General features: G+C 42.1%; 2 protein-coding genes across 3 annotated transcripts in view; one reads left to right on the top strand and one right to left on the bottom strand.

Moving 5' to 3' along the window:
• The first annotated feature begins 167 nt into the window (after nt 1-167).
• LOC109466252 lies at nt 168-3,048 on the top strand. 2 transcript variants are annotated; one of them, XM_019763926.1, is made up of 4 exons: nt 168-885; nt 1,378-1,654; nt 2,457-2,687; nt 3,001-3,048. In XM_019763926.1, exons 1-3 carry the CDS (start codon nt 601-603, stop codon nt 2,657-2,659), a joined length of 765 nt encoding a protein of 254 aa, XP_019619485.1. In that variant the 5' UTR covers nt 168-600; the 3' UTR covers nt 2,660-2,687; nt 3,001-3,048. The 2 variants fall into 2 exon arrangements, with proteins under 2 accessions (XP_019619485.1, XP_019619484.1); XM_019763925.1 differs by lacking the exon at nt 3,001-3,048 and having other exon boundaries at nt 2,457-2,774.
• A 1,362-nt stretch (nt 3,049-4,410) lies between these two features.
• LOC109466241 overlaps nt 4,411-17,244 on the bottom strand; it is a 13,710-nt gene continuing 876 nt past the window's right edge. Inside the window, exons 2-7 of the mRNA XM_019763914.1 lie at nt 11,471-16,948; nt 10,921-11,082; nt 9,756-9,978; nt 8,342-8,398; nt 7,727-7,856; nt 4,411-6,396 (exon numbers count right to left, since the gene is read on the bottom strand). Of these exons, the coding sequence (XP_019619473.1) occupies nt 6,083-6,396; nt 7,727-7,856; nt 8,342-8,398; nt 9,756-9,978; nt 10,921-11,082; nt 11,471-16,944 (6,360 nt within the window). The 5' untranslated portion in view covers nt 16,945-16,948 and the 3' untranslated portion in view covers nt 4,411-6,082. The remainder of the gene's footprint in view (nt 6,397-7,726; nt 7,857-8,341; nt 8,399-9,755; nt 9,979-10,920; nt 11,083-11,470; nt 16,949-17,244) is intronic.

The raw sequence follows: 17,244 nt of genomic DNA on the forward strand, positions 1-17,244 counted from the left end.
GGGGGGGGGCGAAATCCCCAAGCATACTGTCTCTTATTAGCTCCTACCGGGACGGCCTGTTGCACTGGGCGGGGGAAGCTATTAGAGCCCCCGAAGGCACAACCTGCCTGAACACCCCAACACCCCCAATCACGTAAGACTGGTTTGGCTCAGTCTGTCAAGTTTGACACGCGTTTGGCTTTTGTTCGGGCAGTTATCGATGAAGCATCACAAGGTGGACTTTGTTCAGTTAAAACTGGATCAAGCTGGAACTAGAGCAAAACATACGTTACCAACCTATTCCGTGACTATCTGGGTAAAATGCACAGACGGTTATCTAGTTGTTATTCTAGTTCTTTGTTGCTGCATAGGATGAAAAAAATGAATAAAAATTTTCAAACCTGGTCATACCTTCTACTATTTCCGATTACTTTTTGTTTTTGCTTCCTGGGATGTAGTGCTATAAAGGTCATGTCCCCTTGAAAAGCCGGTTTTAACTGGTTTCTACTAGTACTCACCAAGACAAAACAAAGAAAGATTGACCTATAGAACAGGTGGGTAAGATAAGATAACAGGTGGGTCATTGTCAGAACAGTAACAATCCTGCCGCCCTGCATCGCTATGATCGTCCGTAATACCGTCGACGTTCCGTTAGCCCCCGTATCACTCATCCCGGTCCTTCGGGGGAAAGAGTTGGTGTCCCCGCCGGACGAGATGGGGATCACGGCGTACGAGATCGTGCTCACTCGGGACCAGAGCGAGCTGCGCTCAGGTGGGGAAGGCTGGACCGAGAACCACATGTACTACTGCATCTCCGGCAGGGGGCGCTGCAGTCTGGGGGACGGGAGGGAGTTTGACGTCGCCCAGGACGTTTTCCTTTCGTTCTCGTCTGCTGTTCAGTGCAAGGTGATCATTCAGTAACACACACACACACACACACATGCGTCCAAAATTTAAACAAGGTTAAACTGTGTTTAGTCTAAGTGAAACCGTGTTGACTGTTCAATTTGCCCTACCCAATCCAACCCACCCCTGTCCAAAATATTCCACCTATTTGTCTGTTGACAAATATTTTACCCCATTTTTTAAATCCAGGCTGGATGCCATCTCAGTATTGTAGCAAATTTTGCCTGTAGTTTCGAGAACTAAACAATTTCTTTTTTGAAATCGGCGCGAACGTGGATATGTCATCGCTGAAATTCAAGTCAGTGTAGCCTCACTGAAATAACGAAGAAATGCAGCAAATGCCAACATCTACAATCAAAACTAGAACTATCAACGGCAACTGTTTCGTTACTAGTTAAAACAAGGTTATGTCTTAATTTTCCGTCAAGTAGCCGAAAAAGTTCTGAAAATTAAGTAAATCCCACAAACTGTTATTTATCTCTGGTTTTGAAGATTACAGTGACCCCGGAAGACCATATGAGGCTTTACTGTGTGTACTGCCACGACGACAACCCTTCGTCTGACCGAGTCGTTGTTCGGTCCCTCTCGGAGATCATCGGAACAGATCGGGATGTCGACTTCGGCAGCGGCCACAGCCGAAGGTTCCTGCTTAGGGATGATGATTTCCCCATCACGGTGACCAACACGTCAATCATGACCTGCGCTGATACAGAGAAGGGGGTCCCCATGTGGTACAAACATCACAAAGAATCCAACTACTACTTCAGAGGTAAACATTCATCACAAATACACTAGTATGTCATTGGAAGTTCTCGCGGTAGCGAGCAATCTCAAAGCAGATGATCTTTTAGTGGCTGCAATATTATGAATATAGTATCAGATTGGCAAGATTTGCCAGGCATTATCCAATACGCTACCCGTAAAACGAATTCAGTTGCAGTACCAGAACAAGCTACCAGGGGGGCCAAAATCTAATCATTTCGAGGTCTCATCAATAGGCCTACCCACCTACGGACAGTCCATCTTAGCCTTCTTGAGTTACCGTGTTCACACCCACACACACACACACACACACACACACACACACACACACACACACACACACACACACACACACACACACACACACACACACACACACACACACACACACACACACACACACATGCACACACACACACACACATGCACACACACACACACGCACACATGCACAAACACACACACGCACACATGCACAAACACACACACACACACACACACACACACACACACACACACACACACACATGCACAAACACACGCACACATGCACAAACACACACATGCACACACACACATGCACACACACACATGCACACACACACATGCACACATACACATGCACACACACACACACGAACGCCTACAAAAACATAACCTTCTTGGCGAAGGTAAAAAAAAAGCCCAATAGAAACTCCTAAAACACATAAAAAATAAGCCGAAGCCAAACCTCTGATTAGAGAGTGAGTTTAGAGAATATGGATAAAACAAGAAATTCTGAACTGCTATTCTCAAAACTTGTTGTGTAGGAAACGGCAAGTACGTCTGGGAGGAGGGGGAGGAGGAAGCGGCGTTCCATCCCGAGGGGACGGCCTTCCTGTTGAACCAGAACGACCCGCACTACGCCATGCCGGAGGGGGAGGCTTCGACGATCTGTACCTTCTTCCCCGCGCTGGTTGGGAAAGAGAAGCACGTCTTCAGTGGTGGTTATTCCGTATATGGTCCTGCCTAGGCATCCTTCCATGGGAACGAGCTGACACTACCAGTTCAACTTTGTATTAAGTTTTTTAATTCCATTTGATGTTTCCAGTCTGACCTTTGGACTTGGATTTTATGTTTATATGATTTCTGTACCTATGTTTATGTTCATGTTTATGTGTCTTATAAGCCCATATGGGCTGGGCGACAAAAGTCGCAAGACACATAAATAAAAATTCATTTTTTCATTTCATCTCTTTATTTCCTCCATCTTTGGAGAGCCTCGTGAAATCGGTACAATACAAAATAAAATCTCATTCTTTGAGGTTAAATAAAATACTTTCTTTCATTCATTCATTCATTCATTCATTCATTCACCAGTGGTGTCACGCAGGTCCAACATGCTCATAATTTGACAACAATATCATGATAATCAGAATAAAGGAATACATTCATAAACCTTGCCTTTGTCCTTGATGTTACTGTATGTCATAACCGGATTTTGTGACAGATCATGTAAGAAATAAGGTTTTTGCTCAACCCAGCCAAAGGCAGACCATTCCTCCATTCAGAGTTGCACTAGCTACATGCATATATGGGCCAATGTGTGGATGGTGTTCAGCACCAAGGACAGGCATGTTTGACTGTGTGTGGATGGTGTTCAGCACCAAGGACAGGCATGTTTGACTGTGTGTGGATGGCGTTCAGCACCAAGGACAGGCATGTTTGACTGTGTGTGGATGGTGTTCAGCACCAAGGACAGGCATGTTTGACTGTGTGTGGATGGTGTTCAGCACCAGGGACAGTCGAGGATTAACTGGCACGCCCAGGTGAAATGAAGGTACATGTACTAGTATACTGTACATTTTCAAAGTTTATGTTCACCCAAATGAACTACTTTCTGAACAAAATGTTAGTACTAGTAACACCTTGTATGTGAAAGAAAGCCTTTGGCCACTGAGAGACAAAACCTGTTCTTGTTTTTCAAACAGAGTTGGTAGCAATGGCAGGACATTGTTACGAGTATGAAAAATGTGTACCTAGAGTTCGTGGAACACATGCCTTCGTCAGGCACGGTTTTGTTGTTGTTGTTTTGTTGTTGCTTGGTTAAACTTGTGTTCAGCAAAAGGGTAATTTTTGTTGGCGTTTGTGTGTGTTTTGTATGTGTGTTTGCCGTTTGTCAGATTGTGATCACGGTAAGTTGAGATGGCTTTGTGGCATTTGGAGGTTGAGTGAAGGAATTCAATAATTGGGGTATTTGAAAGTTAAGTGAAGGTCAACATCATTACTTATATATTTAAATATGGAGGTAATGCTAGAATGTCATTCTTTGTTAAGGAAATACTGTCTTTTGGTGGGGAATATGATCAACTGTTTTAAGTCATGAAAATGAGGATCCTATTTGCATAATCAGGGGGAATAATCATTTGGCAAAGGTATGAGATCATGAAACTCTAGTTGTTGTTTGGTGTTTGTTAAGATAAGACTGTCATTTGATGGGGAATATGATGAGCACTAATTTAAGCAAATATGGAGAGGGCAATTTGATTTTTGCAAATGTGGATCTGATTAGCATAATTCAAGAAGGTTATGTTTTTGGTGGCCGTCGTGTGTGTGTGTGTGTGTGTGTGCGTGCGTGCGTGTGTGTGTGACTGAGTGTGTCTGTAAACTACTATGGCAATGCAAATTCACCAATCAATGTTTGCGTTATTTCTAAAACCAAAAACAATCAAAGAACATTTCTACTATTGTATTAATAATAATAATACTTTTTTCATATACAATGTATAATCATAAATTTACAGGCCTTCATAGACACATCTCTTTTAACATTACAGATAGGGACAACAGCATTCAAGACAAAATAGACTACACAATAGATCTGTAAAGAAGCACCATAAATTTTCACCTCTGACATTGCAATATAATAATCATATTATATTGCAATGTTTACAAGGCACTTTAGACTGTCTAAACAGTATGTACAGAATATATATAATGTAGAAGTAACTTCTGGGCCAAGCAGACACAAAAGTTGTGTATACTACGGATTACGGAATGTGAATGATTCACCTCATGCACAATCCAACTCTCTGTTGCCACAGGAACTATGTATTGAGACAAAATAACTATGTGCACATATTATGATATCAGTCTATGATGTACTGTTTTAACTAATTGCATAAGATGCTATAATGCGCCCATGTAGATGTATATATACATGGTCCAATCTTGGTTACAAAATTTGTTGGAATTTCTTACATGGCCCACAATCAGAGATGACACTACCAGTAATAATACTGTAACAGCTCTGTCTTCTTGTCTTTGTGCCATACATGTACAATAATGTTCATGTGTCTGTAGTACCAGTTTCATTACGCTGGTCCAATCTTGGGTAAAAGATTTCTTGTGATTGTGAGCAGACATTACAGTTCTGTCTACTTGTCCTTTGTGCTATACCATGTTCAATAAATTGTACCCGTGTAGTATCATTACTTTATTTGGTCCAATCTGGAATAAAAAATTTTTAGGAATCTCTAACAAGGCCCATGGTCAGAGCTGACCCTACCAGTAATACTACAATTGTTTCCCTGTCCTTTGTGCTATACATGTTCAATAAGTTGTACCCGTGTAGTATTACTTTGGTCCAATATTGAATAAAAAATTGTTGTAATTTCTAAATTTCTAACAAGACCCATAGTCAGAGTTAACATTATAAGTACTACTACAACTCTGTCCTTTGTGCTATACAATGTTCATGTACCTGTGTAGTATCATTACTCTGGTTCAATTTTTAATAAAAAATTTGTGAGAATCTTTAATAAGGCCCATAATCAGAGCTGACATTACCAGCAAACACTACAACTTGGACGTGCCATACGAAAAGTACTGTGTTGTGCTGTGCTGTGCTATCAAACGAGCTAGAAAAGGTTAAAAAAACTCTGCTGCAAAATCATTGGCATTGAACATCACCAGCTCCCCACGCTGCAGTCCAGACGTCATGATGCCTCTCTACGTGAGCTGCAGCAGATCATGAAGGACCCCACACATCCCTGCAGACAGTTCCTGCCCCCGGTAGTGGAAACACCCTACAACCTTTGCCACCATGTGGGACTGAAACCACCTGTTAGCAAGTCTAACAGACACAACAACTCATTTATCCCTAGAACTCTGTCGATGATGTAATGCCCGCAAAACTCTGTGTTTACGTTGTTGTTGTTGCTGTGAGCAGATTTTAATATTCCTGTATCATGTTTTATTGTTTTCAATGCTGATGATCTTTTAAATGAATTGTTCTTTTATGAATGTACATGTACTGTAAAATCAGCACAATTTAGTCGTGAATGATGACCACAAAGTTGATTGCACAAAAAGGTTCGAAAGTTTACACGGTCAAAAAGTTTGTCTTACAACATGCGCCATGCAGCATTGTTGTAGGACACTTTTTGCCCCCTAGCTACAGCTCTGTCTGCCTGCCATTTGTGACAACCCTCTTCCTGTGCTGTGCAAGAGGAAACCTTCCTTCTAACAGCGACATCCTCACAAAAGAAGCAACGTCCGAGTAAACCGACAAGTTGTCTCTATTGTGGATCTGCACTGCGGCCTGAAACACTGGAAGGGCCTGTGGGAATGTTGGAGGCTGGGGAATAACTCCACGTGATGCTGAGGTGGAGGAAGGTGGATCTGACATCCCCAGTAGTCCTCTCATGACACTGTTGTGCAGGAGGTCAGGAAGGCTGCCTGCACACACCCCGGCTATCACCTGTATACCTGAAATAAGGAGATCCATCAGTTTGGCTGTTCAACACACACACAGCCAGGGCAGCCAAACTAGCCTGTGGCTGTTACATTACAAAGGGCTTGCCCTGCTGACATTGCAATAATATGTAATATGACTACAGTCAAATGTGCAAAGATTGAGTGTAACAAGTCGTTCGGTGTGATATAGCTAGCTGCCGCCGCGCCGCGTGCCTGCGAAGCTGGTGTGTTACGCCAAAGGGCGGTTATACGGCTATACCGATACAGATACAGATAAGCTTAACAGTCCATAACATATTACCTATTTCCTTACTTCATACACTTGAGCACTGTAGAAATGTTCATATTCCTAATGCGACTTGACAAACCTTCCATCGAAAAACATATCTGTCCCTTTATCTCTACTATAACTGAAAAGCGAGGAGAAGTTGAATTTATGTGATGATAGCTAGTTTTATTTTGTATATATATTTTCAGCAAGTTTTGTTTTGACCTGTACGTAGCAAAATGTGCAATAAAGGTCGTCATTCATTCATTATTCTATGTAAATTAAAGCATTGTATAGAAAGGAGTTCAAATCTAACACAATACATTGTACAATGTTTCACATATCAAAATTTGGAAGCATCAAACTTGAATTTGCTTTAAAAAAAGAATGTCAAAAGTAAAGTGATCTGATGTCTTGTGTCAGTATTTAAGAATACTTCAGCAAAGAACAGATTTTCTGCTGGGAGATTTTGGGAGTTTCCTTATAATGATATCTGTCAAACATGCAAGCTAAAGACAAATGATGATACTACAAAGGATTACGCATATTTGTATAGCCCATTTGTCAGAGCATTTTATACAGTTATTTGGCCTATACGATAGGCCGGATTAGCACTAAAAGCGGGCCGAAGGGGAGGGGGGTATAGCAACGAGCATAATTACACTAAGACAAACAACGCACTCACGATCTCGTATGCCGACTACCACCGGGGCCGCTCGCGCGTCTGCCGGTTTATAAGAAAACGTCATTCTTTGTGGCCCTAAACACTCATTTTTTAATTTTTTTGGTGGTACAGTGTCTTTATACAGGCACTTAACTGTCCATTCACACCATCCTTGCTAACATTTAATGTGTAGATCTGTGTCATTATACGATCTAGTCGGACCGAATTCTATACGATACGCCGGAATATACGATAATGCGCTATACAATTATGCATTGTTTTTACAATGGTGTGAATGGTAAATGGTTTGGTGTTTTAGAATTCTATACAATTACCCAAAATATACAATTAAAAGATATACAAATAAGTGGAATCCCCTGTATAAAGCATTCCCTATACTAAACATGCACCTGTAAGTCTGATGGCCTGTAGTGCTGTAACCTCCTCCAGGGTCTGTACCTCATCAACAATGATGCAGTCAGGGGAGTGGTTCCTCGCAGCTGTCTGCAGCTGGGACACCTGCTGGCACCTGTTATGCACCTGGAATCATGAATAACTTTAGCAATGATGCCATGCAAGATGTGTTGCCTAAAGAAGAAATCATTCTGAATAAGAACTTAAACTTGTAAATCTTAGCTCAATAGTCAGCTACCCCATATAGAAAAAGGATGATGTTTTTCAAACTATTGTTCTACTGGCACATCTGTGTGAAAAACATGTGGCCTGAAGGATAAACACAATCAATAAACATGAACACAAGCCAATAAAAACATGACAGTTTTAGACAATCCTTTTCGTGCAGGTGTATGAGACATTACATGTTCCTAATGATACCTATGAACACAGATTCAGCTTGCTATTAAAGGTAGCCTTGACTACTGGATACTTGGTTAGGCAACAGGGAGAAGGTTAACTCACATGCATTTTCTAAAGAATAGGAAAAAAATCCAGAAATACAGGAGAGGGTTTGGCCACAACCATCACACAGTTCACACCACAACACCTGACATGACAGTTGACCTTACCTGAACCCTCCTGGCACCTCCCACACCTGGATGTGGGACATCGTCTCCACCTGCAATCTGAACATTAGGAAATACACAGGATGCAATCATGAAGTACAAAAAAATTATTGTCTATTGTCTGTTACTAGGTATGGTAAGTGGTAGCAAAATTACATTACATGTATGTCCTATCCAGACAACCACAGTATCAGTTTTAGTGTTCTGTTAAAGTTTCACACTTGATTCATTATTTCATGATCATATACCTAAATCCATTTCTTGATGGGACAACAAGTGCCAAATTCGATATGATAGTTGAAACAATAGATTGTACGCTTTCTCTAATCATTGTAAATCATCTGTCAGCCTAGGTTCATGATTGGATCTGGGGGGAGAGTGCTTGTAACATTTATGTAGGGGGCTCCAGGGGGCAAATTTTGGATTTTCAATCATCCAAAAAAGTTAGTGCAATATATCTTGAGAGGCAAATAATGGGGTTGAGAGTGGTTTTTGCTGGTCCTTTGGATGTTTTTATTTTTTTACCAAGAATTTTGTCCTTTAAAGGAGTACTAACCTCCAGAAGGAAGTGCTATTTTCCGATACATCATGCTGCAATGAATACATAACTAGCCGACTTTTAAAATAATTTCGCTTGTACGAGTTGCGCGGCGCATGTTTGTATAAGTGTTATTAATATCATTTTCCCCCATGCTGAACCACACTTGATACATCCGGGAACTCTGGCTTACGCAATACTCATACACTTCAGGTCAACATAAACATTTTTGGACAAAAATGGTAGGAGACAAGCACACTAACAAGCTGATTATTGAGAAATTACTTGCTTTACTTTGCTTGACCTGCGGTTTGGATACTATAATATCAGGATGTCTAATGCAGTGGGCACTAGTTTCATCCTGCGTGTTTTGATTTTCTCAACTTATTTGCATGTAAGTATTACTTGAACAGATAATTAGATTACGCCACTTATGGAAAGGATAACTAGATTACGCCATTTTTTTCATCGTCAATATTTGCGGCATAAATGAGGGGTGATAAGGACAGCAAGAAGCCCCCGAAATGAGGTCTGTAACGTAACTTTTTGTTTAAAACATAGACACCAATGGGGTAGCGTGATGTATTCTGGGATAGTTTTGAGGGTATTTGGAGAGTTTGTCCTGGATTCGATGCGTTTTAAGACAAAATGGGCATTTAATAGTACGGTAAGATGATATGCATTTTTCACTTCCAAAAATAAATGCCTGTCGAAATATAGCACCTCCCTCTGGAGGTTAGTACTCCTTTAAAGTTGACTGATTGGTCATCCCACACCGCAAAGTTCCTGCAATTGACAGAAAAACGGGTGCTGGCTAGAGCCCTGATACGTGTACACATTTTCCACAACTGTCCAATGCGCACGTGTGCATACATGTACCTCATTCAGTGTGTCTACCACAATGACCCTCCTGTAGCAGACATCGCTCAGTACTCGGGCCCACTCCCTCAGGAGAGTGGTCTTCCCGCTGCAGGGCCGTCCGATGATGAGTGTGGAGGTGCCTGAAGTCACCATGTCCCACAACAGGTCCAGACAACCAGGCACTGCCTGGCCTCTCCTCAGGGTTAGCCCAACTACGTCGTCTGAACTGTTCTTCAGTGTGCTGCACAAGGGAGAGAAGGCATGGGACTACATGTATAAGGTCGCAACATTGGGCAAGCACACTAAATCACCCCTACTGTAAACCACTATTTCCTACCTGGGCCGCGATTACCTTCGATACGGGTTTACGGGCCGCGATTATGTTCGATTACGTTCCTCGGTCCCAGCCCTCCCGCGGATCGGATCTCCCTCCGGCCTTCGGGAGATCCGACGCGCGGTCGGGCTGGTACCTCGGTCGATACGGAATACACCGTGTTATACTTAGTATTCTATATTTATATTCATAGTAGAAAAATTTCTGTAGAAAAAGTCTGAGAAAAATGGACATGTTCACAGAACTATACATGTACGTTCATGGTGACAGCAGGTGCGGAAGAAAGAAAGTCAAATTGTTTGTTTGCGGTAATGATAAATATAAATGGAACAAATTTAGAAATTTAGAAATATAAAAGTACCGCAAATATATATTGATATACTGTGCCCAACATCTGAACTTTTCTATATACATTTCTGTGTACAATTATTGGATAATTATGAATGAACCTAATTGCATAACAACTGTGCATGGTACAAGGCAACAATGACAAAACAATCAGTACAATGATATTAAATATACATTCTAAGAAACTATGACATATGCTCATGACATGATCTTACTACATTCAACATTTCTGTCTGTTACAATACATGTGCATTGAATTTCTCTCTTTTGTAAAGTGCTACATAATATATACTGGCCTAAGTATGTAGATATTGAGTGGGAGCATGACATATTAAATATATTGAAAAATTTCTGTGTTTGGCAACTGTTAACTAGATGTTGTCATATTGCTTAATTTATGTCTATCCTCACTTGATATCAAATTTACAAAGTAAGGGTACTTAGAAAATAAAAGTGTATGAAAAGTTACTAGTAGTGAACAAGTGTCCGAAAATAAGTTACCTGACCCAGTGTAGAGAACCCCTGAGTAGAACTCTACCCTGTCCAGTGGCAGACCTGTCCAGCGGCAGGGCAGACAGGATGGTTTCTAAAGTTTCTCTGGTCAGTGTCTCTTCACTCAGTCTGAGGGGAGCCAGGAGGTTTGGACTTGCTGGATTGTAGTACCTGAGGGAAACAGTTCAGCTATATAACCATTCAGTGGAAATTGTGGAAAAATCTGCTAGCATTTTTAAAAAAACATAGCCTAACTATAGAGAGGTAATATTTGCAAAGCAAATGCACAATGTTTTTACAGACCTTCACATGGTCTAACCCAACAAGCTATAGCTGTTTTTCCTTACTCAAACATCTATTTTATAGTAACAACTCTGCACGTATCCTACAAAATGTAACTCAACACCACAGGGTGTCTGCTACAGTACCAGTTACCATGGTGACAGACGTCTGGTCCAGCTCATTGACTTTATTTGTTTGAAGAAGAGGAAGAAAACAGTATGACATTGTATTCCTTCTATGAAGGTATTCAATCAAGTCATAAAAAGTAATATCTAACCTGGCGATTGGAATCCTCCCAATGTCCATCTCCACTTCCACCAGGTTGTCCTGGATAGGACTGAGGTTGTCCTTGAACATGTGCAGCAGGGATGTGAAGTCATCATCAGGTTGTCCAGGAGGGTTGTCCACGGGTACAACTGGGTGAACGGTTGCAGTTGGGAGACCCAAACTGTCACAGACTGCTTCTTCTTGATTCAAGTATTGTTCAAGTTGTGGGTTTGGAGTCTGGACAGTGGGTATAGGAAGAGATACAGCATCTGTCTCATGCGTAAACGATACAGAGGGTGTTACAACTGTGTCCACTTCATCACACTCTTCTGTACATGTGGGATGCATGGGTTTCAAAAATGAAGTCCTACTGTCATCTTCAGCTTCTTTCATGGGTACATTCTTCTTGCTGTCTTCTGCATCAGAAATGTCAACACGAATTGACGTCTTTTCCAGTGAAGACCTGACATTCTCCACTTCTTCCTCAACTGTTAGCTGTTTTGGTTGCAGTTGTTCTCCTTCTGCACTACTGCTGGTTAAGAAATCTGGTTCTGTTCTTTGCACATCTTGTTTCTGCCTGAGACTGACACTTTCAGATGTAGGATCTATATTGAATATTGTGCCATAGTGATGCTGAAGGAAAGTTAAAAGCCCTCCTTTGTCCTTAATGCAATCTTGTTTCTCCTCACCGAGCAGGTTGATATGACCTTGAAGTGACGTCAAGGACACCTGTCCAGATTTCTGCACCAGGTTAACAATAAGCTCCAATGTTTCCTTCTCTATCTCAGCTTGATCCTTTTGCTGTGGTTCTTGGTCTGCTTGATCCTCTAAGTGTTGCTCTTCTGAGCTATACAACACTGGAGGATTTGGGGATTGAGGGCAACTGCTTCTTGAGGCATCTTGTACTGTTGAGATGTTCCTGTCTTCTTGTACATTGGAAGAAAGTTCACCTACTTCCAGCAATAGGGCTGGACCAAGGCTGGACTGATCCCTCACACCTTCTGCATAATCTGAAGTTTGCTTCTGGTTATTGACACCATCTGTGTCCTCTTCCACAGCTAGTGGTGTGGGTGCCGAGTGCTGATGTTGTCCCTGTGCATCTACCAACGTACCAACAGACAAGCTATTGGAGTCTAGCTTGTCACCACCATCTTTGCTGGGTGGCAAGGAATGGTCCACTGCAGCTGATGTTTTGTCAGTCAGACTCACAACTTGGTCTTTATCTACTGTAAATATCTCTGGATGGTAAAAGAAGAAATTTGTCAGCCCAAATTTACTACTGCCAACATGCATCCTGATGTTTTTAGGGCAAGGGCCAAAGCCACTACTCAGCACATGGATAGTCAAGGGACCCTTCTTTGACAGTATTGCCTTGAAGTATGCAACTGCCTTCTGGGCAATTTGATCCATTTCCCTTCCTTGTTTTACGGTCTTGAAGGTATCTTTCAAAGCACACACCATGTCATTCTTATCTAGGCTGAATGTGTCAGGATGGTCCCGTAAGAATTTTGCCAAGCCTTTCATGCTACTCCCTACATGTTGTCTGATGGCCGTTGGGCAGGCATCAAAGCAGGTACTGAGAACTTGGACAGAAACCTGACCTTTTGCCAATACCATGCTTTTAAAGAACTCCACAGCATCTTTGTCTGTGTCAGCAGCACTAGCCACACTGTTCCCCAGCACTGGAGGTTTTTCTGTGACTGTCTGTGTATTTCCTTCAACCTGAGCTGGAAGAGTTTTCACATGTTTCACATCGCCAACAAACAGTGTCTTGCTCATTGGACTACATTCAACAAGACTCACTGTCTTCCTGAATCTGTCAACATGGAAAAGTGTAGGGTACTTCTCAAAGAACTCACAAGGAACTCCTTGCTGCAAGGTGTGCATCTTTGATTTCTGGGATAGGCCCTTCAAACATTCTTCAACTTCTTCAAATGTGACTTGAGTCGTCTGACTTAGTAGTCGGTGCCAGGCAAGTACTGTGTCCACCTCTTCCTCAAGAACACATTGCTGAAGTACATATTTGAGAAGGTGACTACCACATGTGGCTGTTGCAGTTTTGGCATGAACCTGGGCAGGCACAGCTATCCCCATGACACATTTGACTTCTGACACCTCCCAGGGGATTTCACTTTGGTTAGAAGGCACAATATTAATATAGGCTACCAAACAGTCTCCAACACTGAGATGAGATGTGGTAATGGAATCTGTAAGGTCAAGTATAGCTTCTTTATCATCAGGAAGGTGAAGATGTGCAATGTTCTTGGAGATCACACTGACTTCTCCAATAGTGCATCTTGCTCCTGGAGATGCTAAGCACTGACTGGTGCCCTCATCAAGCTCTCCTTCCCCTGCCACCAAAGTAACACACTTGTCCTGTACCAGAAACAGTTGTGGTTGGCTCTGCAAGAAGGACAGAAGTCCTCCCTTTTCCCTGAGATACAGAACTGCATCATGGTTTAGGTACTTCATCCTAGAGCTGAGATCTTTGACATGAAGTGTTGAAGAAGCCACAAGTTTTACAATAGCACCACAGATCTCAGATGGAGACCTTACAATTGTTGTTGCAGGCAGGAAAGGCATGGGTGTTTGGAAGTTCACTCCATTTTTGTCAGCATCAACACTTTTAGGAGACTTGAATACTGCTCTTATGTTGGTTGCTGTCCACTTCGAGCTACTCCCAGGTGTGCCATGTTCTGTGTCTACCAGTAGAATATCTCCAGTAGATAGATGATCCTGTAGCCTGGTGCAGTCAACCCCCATCCTCTCTCTGTACAGAGCAATGTGGACATACACAATACTAGTATCTTCCAATGTTGCAAAACAACTGTTGTTACCAAGCATCTTATTTACCACTGCAAAGACATTCATAGGTGGGACTTCCTCAACTATATCTTGGTCGTTCACATGAAAATCTTCTGGGCATTTCTTCAGAAGAAGCCTCACTCCACTCAACTCAAACCTTTCATGTGGAAGCATGGTGCCTAACTTATCAACAAGCTGAACAACATGCAAACTTCCCTTCTTAGATAATATGTCCTTCACTGCAGAGATGAACTTGTCTGGAAAGTTGTTGGAAGAATCAGCCTTCTGATTTGGGGTATGTTGTGTTTGCGGACATGGCATAGATGTACATGTAGATGTACCATCACCTGTTTCATACTTGTCTTTACGATCCTGTTGGCTGAGTTTGTCTTTAACCTCTTCTTCTTGCTGAAGTGTTCCTCCACCTACAGCACTCCTGACATCTGGTGTACTGCCGCTCAACTTACTGAGAACCTTTGGAAACACAGTGTCACATGGCACAGTTAGTGTATCACAACTTGCCCACCTTTGAGGCTTAAAGACCATACTTTGAATGTGCATTGAACCGGTGCTCTTGAGGTAAACAATTTCATCGGCATCCACTTTGAATATCTGTGGATGTTTCCTGAAGAACTTTATCAGTCCTTCCTTACTGTTTCCAACATGCCTCCTGATGTCTTCACCACAAGAGCTGAAACAACTGCTGAGCACATGAGTGGTTGATGGGCCTTTCCTGGATAGCATCTCTGTAAAGTGTGCCAAAGCCTTTTCTTCAATCTGAAGCTGCTTATTGTTTGGCTTGTTTTGTTCTTGCTGTTGTTCCTTTGCTCTGTTACATGCAAGATGTACGACCATCTTCTTGTCAACGTAAAAGACTTCTGGATACTTTAGAAGAAACTTTTTCACGTTGTCCACCGAGCTACCAATAGCCCACTTCACTTGATTCCTACACTGGTTGACGTGTCCAAATATGTTCTTAAGAGGCATGCTCCCTTTCGACTCCAAGACCTGCTTGAAATGCTGGACTCCTTCAAGTAGAATACTCTCCTTCTTAGCTTTTCCTGCTGTCTTGTCATGAGTACCAACTACTGCAGTTGATGATGCACTTTTACCCTTTATGTTGTCTTGCAGGTGACTACTGTCTGCTGCTTTTGCTTGTACTTTCTGGCCAGTCTCTACTACCATTGCATAACTTCTGTTTTCTGTTCCTGGCTTGTTTGCCTGTGACTGAGATGTGAGATGCACCATTCCGTCATCACCTATACTGAACATATTAGGAAAGCCCTTCAGAAAATCCATAACTGATGATGGGCCTCCACCAATAATCTTAAGCATAGGATCTACATACTTGTACTGGCCACTGTGCCCACAGAGGCTTTTGATGTGTAGACTGCCCTTTGACTCCAGTACCTTTTTGAAGTGCTTGACACCTTCTTCTTTAATCGCCACAGATTCCTTGCATTGTTTTGTCTTTGGATTGGCCAACAGCTTGTCTTTGCCTGGATTTACTTGTTGTTGCTTTGCATTGGAACTTACTAGATAGACATTGCGCTTTCTACTAATACTGAATACCTCTGGATACTTGTGCAAGAATGTTTCCACCTCATTCTCTTTGGTACCTATTGCGCGTTTAACTTCATCCCTGCACTGGTTCACGTGTCCAAAGAGCCTTTCGATCGGCATACTTCCTTTCACTTGTAAGACATCCCTGAAATGTTTTACTCCTTCTTCTAGCAATTTGTTCTCCTTGCTCGTCTTGAGCTGTTCTGATGTCTTATTGCTTAGCGAATCCACTGCCACCTTTGTAGTGGTGTCAGTGGTTGTAGCTTTTTCTCCTGAACATGCACTGGCAAGTGTAGGTTGTTTTGATTTTGCATTGATCAAACTCACAGTTCCACTGTCATCTACTCTGAATACATTTGGATACCCCTTCAGGAATTTCTCAACATCAGATCTGCCACCTATAAACCAAAGAATGGCATGCCTGTGCTTGGAACTGCTTATGTGACCTGTAAGCCTGTCAACATGTAACTTTCCTCTTGATTGCAAGACCAACTTAAATTCCTGCGCAGCCTCCTTGTGCACTGTGCTAACATGAAACACAACATCATTATCGTCAATGAAAAAGACGTCAGGTTGTTCTAGAATAAATGAAATGATGCTTTCCTCCTCTTTCCCGACAAATAGTCTAACCTCTGGTGGTAATTCATGCGCATATTTCAGCAGAGCTTTGAGTCTCGTTGGTCCCTCCCTCTTCAATACTGCTGCTATAGCTTTGATGCTATCTTCTCGCAACTTGGCAATGTCTGCAGAATCAAGGTTTCTGTTCTTCTTCTCATCTCCCTCTAGTGTCTCAACTTTATTCACTTTCTGTTCCAGTTGCGTAGCTTTGTCAGTGCTGTTCGATACTCCCTGAGCTTTAGGTTGGCTTTGCTGTGTTTGAGGTGAGGGCCTCCCTTTAGGTTTCATCTGCGCAGGAAACACTTTCCCCCCCTCAACCCAGAACATCGTTGGATATTTTTGCAAGAAATTACACAGACCTTCTTCGTTGTCAAACTGTAGGAGTTCATCCTTACTCTCCAAGTTTTTCAAGTAGTCAACCACCCTTGATAGTTCCAGAGGATATCCTAGCTCCACAAGTGCTCTCAGTGCTGCCGCTGATGTTTTGATATCCTTCATGGTTCTGAAACAAGGCCCAGAATGGTAAAGTTGACTCCCTGCATGCACAGACAGTACTAGTAACTGCATTGTTAATTAAGGCCACACCAATTTAATTTCTTGGTTAACGGATTTTTCTAGAAAAATAATGGAGCGGGCAGACGGAAAAAAAAACAGGCCTTGGCATCCTATTATGGCTCAAAATGGTACGATAGGAGCCATGAAGTCAACACACCAGGCTGGTTCAAAATTTAAACAATGAATTTTGAAATTTTAATGATACCACTGCATTGAAAGATGGAATAACTGTAACAATTAGGA

This window comes from Branchiostoma belcheri, unplaced genomic scaffold (genome assembly GCF_001625305.1).
Source record: "Branchiostoma belcheri isolate BF01 breed outbred unplaced genomic scaffold, Haploidv18h27 scaffold161, whole genome shotgun sequence".
Lineage (NCBI taxonomy): Eukaryota > Metazoa > Chordata > Leptocardii > Amphioxiformes > Branchiostomatidae > Branchiostoma > Branchiostoma belcheri.

Coding starts and splice junctions, on each gene's coding strand:
- LOC109466252 (XM_019763926.1), top strand. CDS start 601: ATGATCGTCCGTAATACCGTCGACGTTCCGTTAGCCCCCGTATCACTC. Junction 886..1,377: donor CGTCTGCTGTTCAGTGCAAG/GTGATCATTCAG, acceptor CTGGTTTTGAAG/ATTACAGTGACCCCGGAAGA. Junction 1,655..2,456: donor ATCCAACTACTACTTCAGAG/GTAAACATTCAT, acceptor CTTGTTGTGTAG/GAAACGGCAAGTACGTCTGG.